This window comes from Astyanax mexicanus, chromosome 11, assembly GCF_023375975.1.
Source record: "Astyanax mexicanus isolate ESR-SI-001 chromosome 11, AstMex3_surface, whole genome shotgun sequence".
Classification (NCBI taxonomy): domain Eukaryota; kingdom Metazoa; phylum Chordata; class Actinopteri; order Characiformes; family Acestrorhamphidae; genus Astyanax; species Astyanax mexicanus.
Genome location: NC_064418.1, coordinates 38614259 through 38623108, shown reverse-complemented (window position 1 = coordinate 38623108; position 8850 = coordinate 38614259). Strand labels below are relative to the sequence as shown.

General features: G+C 33.5%; 1 protein-coding gene across 1 annotated transcript; it reads left to right on the top strand.

Annotated features, from left to right (window-relative positions):
• The first annotated feature begins 2546 nt into the window (after nucleotides 1-2546).
• agr1 (anterior gradient 1) lies at nucleotides 2547-8379 on the top strand. Its single transcript, XM_007256381.4, has 8 exons — nucleotides 2547-2670; nucleotides 3683-3781; nucleotides 5308-5371; nucleotides 5462-5514; nucleotides 6180-6256; nucleotides 6401-6464; nucleotides 6617-6700; nucleotides 8207-8379. The coding sequence occupies exons 1-8, from the start codon at nucleotides 2595-2597 to the stop codon at nucleotides 8260-8262; spliced, it is 573 nt and encodes a 190-aa protein (XP_007256443.2). The 5' UTR covers nucleotides 2547-2594; the 3' UTR covers nucleotides 8263-8379.
• The last annotated feature ends 471 nt before the right edge of the window (nucleotides 8380-8850 follow it).

The window sequence follows — 8850 nt, the reverse complement described above, 5'->3', positions numbered from 1 at the left end:
TGGTTGTCAAGGGGTGGCAAATATCCATGGCAACGGCTAACAACTCCGGGCCTGTTTAATAGCATGATACACTTTAGCTAAAGCTAATACAGGATTTTAGCTAAAAACACATTTTATTATACATTAAACATATGAAAAAATTAAACATAAAACATTTACTGCACAATATACTGACTATAACAGAATAGAGAGTAATGGAGAGTAATGTTTATATGAATATAAATATTTAAAGGGGATATAGATGAACTCCTACTACTTATAATGATAGTAATAATAATAATAATAATAATAATAATAATAATAATAATAATAATAATTTTGCAACGATCAATTAATCAGTCAATCTTTATTTTTTTCTCAGAGGTAGCTGCACTGAGGGTGAGCCCGTATTTTCATTGCCGCCAACAATTTCCAATAATAGGGATTTATACTCTTTACATAAAAAAAAAATAAAACAGAGGACAGTAATCAAGCTAAAACTAATGGAAAAAAACCCCGAAAATAATCATTATTATTAATTAATATTAAACTGAAATTAAGACTTTTTTAAAAAGAGTTCAGAAAACCCAGATAGCAGATCTAGGGAAATACATAATAAGAAGGTAAACCAAAGATAAAGATAAATAGGTATAAGAAAGGTTTAAAAACAAGAAAATGTAAACAATTCAATGTAATATTTTAAGTACAAAAAATAAACTTAAGCTAACTAACTAATAATGAAATTATACAATAATAAAATATTATTGATGATAAAATAATAAACAAACATAAACAAACAAATAAATAAAAAGTGATTTGAAAAAAGTAGTTAAGGTTAAGAAAAACAGGTAGAGGCAGAATGGATGTGGTTAAAAATTAAAGTATAAAATGACTGAGTGAAATGCGGAATTTTCCAGTTAAGTAAAACATTTTGTTCAGGTTTACCAGAAGAATAAAAGTAACTAGTTTTTATATATAAGTAATTTAAACATCTCTCTGCATGTGCCCATATAGACATGAAATCCTTTAAATAATTTCAATGGTATTTTGTCTACCTTGGCCTTAGCCAAAATAGTACAATGGTTTAAAACTACAATGGTAAAAATACTGTTGAATAATTCAAGATGTCCTTGATATTTATATGATACTATTGAGTATTGTGGTATATTGAATATACCACTGCACATTTAGTACCATGAAATACCATCATACCATGGAAAAACTGCTGTATTTTTTCACATTAGATGGATTTATTAATATTAGGCTACAGTATAAAAAGCTGTCCAGTGGTGGCTCAGCTGCAAGTTCTGGATTGCTAATTACAGGGCTGTGGGCTTGCTATAACTATAAATGCAAAAAGGCACATTATTATTGCAATCAAAGTAAGTGTTACAACAGTGAAAGTGAAATAATAGTTACAGGTTATGAAATAGATCCAATTCCAATGAGCCAATTCACAATATCACTGATTGCAGAGCACTGCCTGTGCTAAAATCTGGCTTGTTCACTCTTTGACACACCTAAAAAAATCTGCCGGTCCCATGAACAAAGCTACAGACAGGGAAAAAACCACACCTTTAATTCATAACAGCCTCTAGGCCTCTAACTGGTTTAAGCAAATTCTGTGCTTCAACATACACAACAAAGGCAGCCACACATTCTTAATTACAAATCACCCCTGTATAGTTCCAAAGCAAGATCAATACACCCCTGTGATTAACAACTGAACAGGTGTTATTTTCTTATTTTATATTTTCTCCATCTTTTATTCCCCCCAATTTAGCTTAGCTAATGAACCTGCTCTCACATTAGGATGTCCTCTATCACTATTAATTCTGTTACATGTGAAGCCAGTCGTTGTTTCTTCAAATGCAGAATCACTAGGTAATCAATGAGCTTAGAAAAAAGCACCAAATCCCTAGTTCTGATACATCAGTCAACATACATCTGTGCCAGCCAGCATCACAGACAGTGCCATCTACCTACCCGGACAAAAAGAGAATGGGTGGCAAGGCAGCTTGACCTGTGATTTGAGCATCTGGTCCTTGTGCCATAGTGTCACCTTCTTATGAAAAGAGGTTCTTTTCCTGAAATTCTGAACCTGCATGCTGTATCTCTACAGGTCATGCCTAAAACCAATTTTATCTCCACCAATCCACAGGACGTGTTTCTTTGAAAACTTGTGTCACAAGAAAAGTATTCTTTTGCCTACATATAGGTCACAATATAAAAGTGCACTACCACCCCAAAGTCAGAGTCAATCTTCCTTAAGGTCTTTTACAGTCAAAGAGTGGGTTTTGATTTTCCTTTTTCGAAACCAGTCAAATGTAAAATTTGGGGGGGGGGGGGACTCAAAACTAAGCATATTAAATATCAGATCATCTTCTATTTACTTCAGTATTTCTTTAGTAAGAGATCAGTATTTGTCCAAGTGTAACCTGTGCATGATTCCCATTAGTGCTAGTAAACAAAACATGAAAAAATAATTGTAAATTGTGGTTTATATGAATGTGAGAATTTGAGTCATTGAAAAGCTACTGGGAGGAGGACGTCTTGTTTAGCCATGTGTTCGTACGTGTATTCAGACCTGTTTGGCGAGTTCTTTTAAGCTATAAATGCACCTGCACCACCATGAATACTGTCAGACTGACAGAGCAGAAGAGCAAAGCTGGTTCAGCCGTTTCACTTTTGGTAAGATTTCTTTTTACTTAAAAACTGGTATTTATTGTTTTTTAATTAATTATGTATTATTGGGAAATTGAAAGGTGTTGTGTTTATGCTTGGCTGTGACAAATTAAATGTCATATTTGTTTAAGTTGTGTAAAGTGTATATCTGTGATTTTTTTTTTTTCGTTTTTGACAACAGTATAATTTATTTTCACACAACTGGGATAAGTGTAAGCTAATATTGAGATATAGAGGAAGTTATGAACAATTATTATAATCAAAACAAGATGCTAATGCTTTTACCAGCCTGTCTAAACATGCATTTCTAAAAAAAAAAAAACTAATCACATGCAGGGTTCTCAATATTTACTCCACAACATGATTTGTAAAAAAAAAATCATAAAGGAATGGTCATAAAGTAGCTTTTGAATAGACCAGTTATTTGTATATTCAGACCAGTTTGGTGGGTTTCATAGCTATACATATACCTGCATACCTGTGGGTTCTGTCAGACAATTTTTTTATGTCTACAAAATGTTTTGTTTATTGTATTGGCCCAATGTGTATGTCATTAATACAAATAAATGTGTGTAGATATTTTATAATTAAAAAAGTAGCTGTTAAACAGACCAGTTGGCCATATATTCAGACCTCTTTGGTGAGTTTCATAGCTGTAAATACACTCGCATGTGTGTGAGTTCTGTCATATAAAATGTGTTTAGGCTCATGTTAGCAATTGCAGGAAGATTTTTCAATAAATCTATTATATCCTGATTTGTAAAACATCCTCAAGAAAAACTACACCTACAAACAGTGCAGTTGCCTTTTAAACCGACCAGTTAATCATGTCCAACCACTTGCTCAACCAGCCACCTCCTCTTTTTTTTTTAAGCAATCCCTTTAATAGCTACAGGCTGCAATGTGAAAGGGGTATGGTACTTAACTAAACACATTCCACCATACTGATCATACTGATAATTTAACACTTAACACAGACATGTGCACAATATACTCACTGTTTGTCTGATTCTTACAGTAATCATGGGCCGCTGGTGTGTGTACGCATTGCTCTTCTTCTTATCCTGTGACGTCTCCATGCAAAGAAAAAAGAAAGTAGTCCAGACTCTCTCCAGAGGTAAGATCATTTCAAAATATGTATACGTATTTTTCCACACTATAAGGTGCACTGGATTTTAAGATGCATTATGCGACACTAGCAATGAACAGTGGTGTCGCCCTGTTTTCCTTCTGATTCAGCAGGTCTTGCCACTGGGTGACGAGACCTTTAAATCTAAGCCATGCAAAGTAACAAAACTATAATTCAAATAAGCACTGGATGTTAATCTACACAGATTTCTCTCCTAAATACAGTTTATTTGGGTGAGTAAGGAGCTTCTATTTATTTGCTGCAAGCTTAGATTTCCAGATTTCCTTAAGTGTTCCGGTAAACCAGGGTGCTATTAGCTAGTGGTTTACAGGTTAGACAGGTTAACCTGGTAGCAGGTTACAGACCGATAATACTCACCTCTGAACGGCGAAAGAGCTAGCTAATGCTAATACTGCTCAAGTTTTGAGTCTTGGGGCTGGAGAACCAAACTAAAACTCCTGTATAACACTGCACTTCAGCAGAGTGGCTTTACTGCTCCTTACAACCTTTCTTAAGTAAGGCCATGAAAAAAAACTCTTGGATTTAAATTTGTAAAAGAAAAACTGTCTTTGTTTTAACTAGACTGACTCTTATTGCACTAAATTAGGATGATGTGTCCTGTAGATCAAACAAATTTGAAAATGTGCTATAAAAAGAGCCCATATATATATATATATATATATATATATATATATATATATATATATATATATATATATATATATATATATATCTTTTATGCTATATCTACTTGACTGTGTCCCAATGGGTGCTGTTTCTTGTAGAAAACTAGAGGTCCTACAGGTAAGAAAACATAAAGAAGTTCACATTTAGATGCAATAAACCAACCAGTGTGCCAGTTGTCATTCGCTTTAAGAGCCAGGTGTGCTCAGACTTTGGCACATTGCTATTTCAATGCCACAGCTACCTGGACATGTCCACTGCTTCTTAGCAGAGGAAACTGACCTGCTTGTTCATTCTGTTTATTGTTGATGTAAACATTTCCACCACGCCCATTGGTATAGATATATTCACAAACATTGTTGCTATTTAAACGAGTCAGGTTCAAGGCGTGACTATAGACTGTTAGCAGGGTGTAAGATAGCAATGAGCATTGCAACACAACCATAATGTTATGTTGCATTAAAATAATTACAGTTCAAAAATTCAAAGACTTAAAATATTAATGTGTTTGTGAATGCTGCAAATTTTCTGAGGTCATCTGGCACCCCAGCTTGGAATGCTTTATTTACCACCAGTACTCTATACAGTCCTACTGGTCTAAAGTAACACAATAAACTGGTGTGATTTATATAAAACTGAATGTAAAAGACCTTAACAGAAGGAATGTAATCAGAAATAAAGGAATTATTAAATAGGACAGTTATTAAATATTAAGAACTAAAATGCAACATACCAAATTCTATCTCTGCTTCCAGTACTGATATGGTCACTAGGATTGTCACTTGTGTTTTTACTTTACCTGGTTGAGTTGAACTGTTGCTTTATTTCAGGCTGGGGAGATGACATCACCTGGGTTCAAACATATGAAGAGGGTCTATCAAAAATGAGAGCAAGGTAAGATTAACTGTTAAATCAGTCTTTTGTCTGAGAGCTGCAGAATTCTTTATTATAGTTATGGATATGTCTTCTGTTTTATCACTACAGCAACAAGCCTTTAATGGTCATTCATCATCTAGAAGAATGTCCACACAGTCAAGGTCTGTAATATTTCTCTATTGTTCATTATGCATGTTTTTAGAAAATCTTAAACATGAACTTGTGACAACCTTGAAGTCTTGTCCTTTATCATCATATACTAGTTTAAAATATAATAAAAAAGATAATCCCACAGCAGGTAGTGCAGAAGATAGAACAGAATAAAAAAATCTTTAAAAAATATACAAAATATAAACATACAGAAAATCTTATAGTGAAATGTTCCCTTATATTTTCAAAATGGCAACTTTACTGGCGTTACGTTTAGTAACCAATAATAATCACAGAAACAGCTTAAACTATAAATATATATATATATATATATATATATATATATATATATATATATATATATATATATATATATATATATGTTTATATATATATTTATATATATATTTTTAAATCTGCCAACACTGACTGAATAATCCTGAGATAACACAAGCATGCACACTCTGTAGCACCAGTCCAACACAGAACAAAGGTAGCCTACAGCACAAATGCACAACCAAGACACATTTAATACACAAAAGCATTTTTTCAAGTTTACAAGTTAAATTTAATTTAATTTAGTTAAAACCTAAAATCACTTTTTAAAGTGTGGACCACATATTCATATTTGACTGTTTGACTAATCTACACTTTCTCTCACTTATCTCTCACCTAGCTCTCAAAAAGGTTTTTGCTGAGAACAAAAATATTCAGCGGATGGCCCAATCAGATTTCATCATGCTCAATTTAATGGTAACATTTTTCACTTGATTTCCTGTATAAGCATTGAATTATTGGATAATAATGGAATTTTTGATGATTGATAATAAAGGAATATTTTTTGTTAGGTAATTTCACAATTTTAATTTTCTAACCCAGCTTTAATATTATTTGCAGCATGAGACAACAGACGCTAACCTGGCTCCTGATGGTCGTTATGTTCCTAGAATTCTCTTTGTTGGTGAGTATTACATTTTGCTATGCATGTCTTGGTTACTGCTTAAGTGAAAACTCTAATTTTCATAATCCATTGTTTATACTGATCTTATCTCTGCCATTATATCTGCTCATTTTTACATGCTAAAACATCTACTTCTGTTTTCTTCTGTCAAGATCCCTCTATGACTGTGCGTAATGACATCACTGGGAAGTACCACAACCGCTTGTACACCTACCAGCCTGATGACGCAGACCTTTGTGAGTATCTAATGAGGCTTGTTGAGTGGCAACGTGCATGTTGCTGCTTAGCCCGACATACCAGTACTACAATACACACCCTCTCTCAGAGTTCCCTTGGGAATCTAACACACTGACCTCCACACTGACAGAACTCCATTTATAAATACTAATCAAAGAGAGAACACTAGAGTGCATTGATTATAGAGACGTTCTTTCCCTTAAAATGTTGTAGCAATATTCACTGATTACTGTATTAGACACAACTACCAAGTCTCCATTGCTAAACCAACTGTTGGAATATTTGCAACTGCTTACTATTCTGTGCCATCACCACATATAAAAGTGCTGTCACTATTAATGTAAACATTTATTATTTGTGCAACATGATGCGTGCCATGCGACAACAAATAAGGGCAGTTGGTATAAATAATAATTATATTTTTAGTAAGGAACTAAGAACACACAGTATTGAAAGTTTTTTTACTCATGGTACCAGTTTTAAAATTTTAGCTAGTATAGTATACTATATACCCTCCATGAATGAGAGGGAGACCTATTATTCTTTGCAGAAAAAAAAAAAAAACATTTTGGTATTTTTGTACCATTATATTCTGCTATATTCTATCTATTCTCATGAAGATATGTAGATAAATGTATTATCATTTAAAAAAATATGTCATCCATTAAATCCATTAAAATAAAATGATTTTAGTTGGAATATATTCCACTGTTATCCTGGCTTTTAGGTATAATTCCTATTGTAAGTTAATTTAAGTGATGCTATTTGGTAAATTGTTTGCTTGGCAAATCAATTGCAGAACATTAGACTAAGAAAGAAAATGATTAAAACTCAATAATCTCTCTTTTAAATGTGTATGTGGCCACATATGTGTGTTTGACAAACTCAAAACATTTGAATAATGTTAGGAAACTTTAATGTAAAAAAAAAAAATATTTAGTTGAGTTCAAACTAATTGTGGGTTTACAGTGTAGTTATTATGAAAGCCAACCATATTCAATGAACCTTTGCTGGGAGAACAGACAGAGTAGGCCTCCGCCTTTAACCCACCTGTGCAGTGAACACGCACTTGCTGTGTCACCTGCAGAGCAGTAAGGTTTAAGAGCCGTGCCCAAGGACTCAACAGTGGCAGCTTGCCAAACATGGATACTGAACCCACAAATATGTAATCAATAGACCAGGTCTGAGCCACCTTCCCATTGTAACTGTACAGCTATTTATGGACATACATGAAGCTTAATTAGCATTAGGGGTTTAATGGCATGATTTTGTCTTTATCCAGTCAAAACAGTATTTATAGTTACTCTAGGGCTATTTAGGAAAGGTTTTATATGCCAACTCAAATAATCATTTAGATTACTCTTTATTTAAAGTTCTTTATTAACTTTGTTTATTTTTTGTTTAGGTTATACTATATTATAGTTTTGTTTGACACTGTAAGGAACATGATATATGACCTGATATCTGATTAATCATGCTGTCTCCTTCTCTGTGTTTGTGTTTAGTGGTGAAGAACATGGAAAAAGCTAAGATATTGCTCTCTGAGCACACTGAGCTGTAATAACTACAGAGCCACCATGCAGGACTGACACTATTTCATGACCAGAAGGTTCTGGATCAAAAAATGACACTGGAGAATACTGGAGACATTTTTAATAAAAAACACCTGTCTGTTAAATGCATGTTTTTGGTGAGCTTTTATTTGTACTTTCAATATCACTTTAATTTCTGTCCTTTTTTACATTATCTTATCGATATTCAATCAATAATAAGAATTATCTCACATGTGAGGTTGTTTAAAAACTATCTAGATCTGTTAACAGTGCAATGACACATTTTTTATATATATTTAAGGCACAATAGAACCTTGGGCTGTCGACGTTAAAGCGTTAACACAGGTGATTCATTTGGAATCAGTAATGATTTATTATTTTTTAACGCAAACTAATTACACCACTGAGCTTGACCCCAACTTCCACCGTAATCTGCCCCAACCTCGCCCAATGCGTGGTCTTGGTCCAGTCCCAAACGAACTCTGGAGCGGTTCGCTTGTGGTGAGAACTTGGTCTCAGTCAGAACCAGCTATCAAATATACTTCATTTTAATTGATATAAACTGCTGAAATGCTATCTCTGCTGCTCCATGCTGT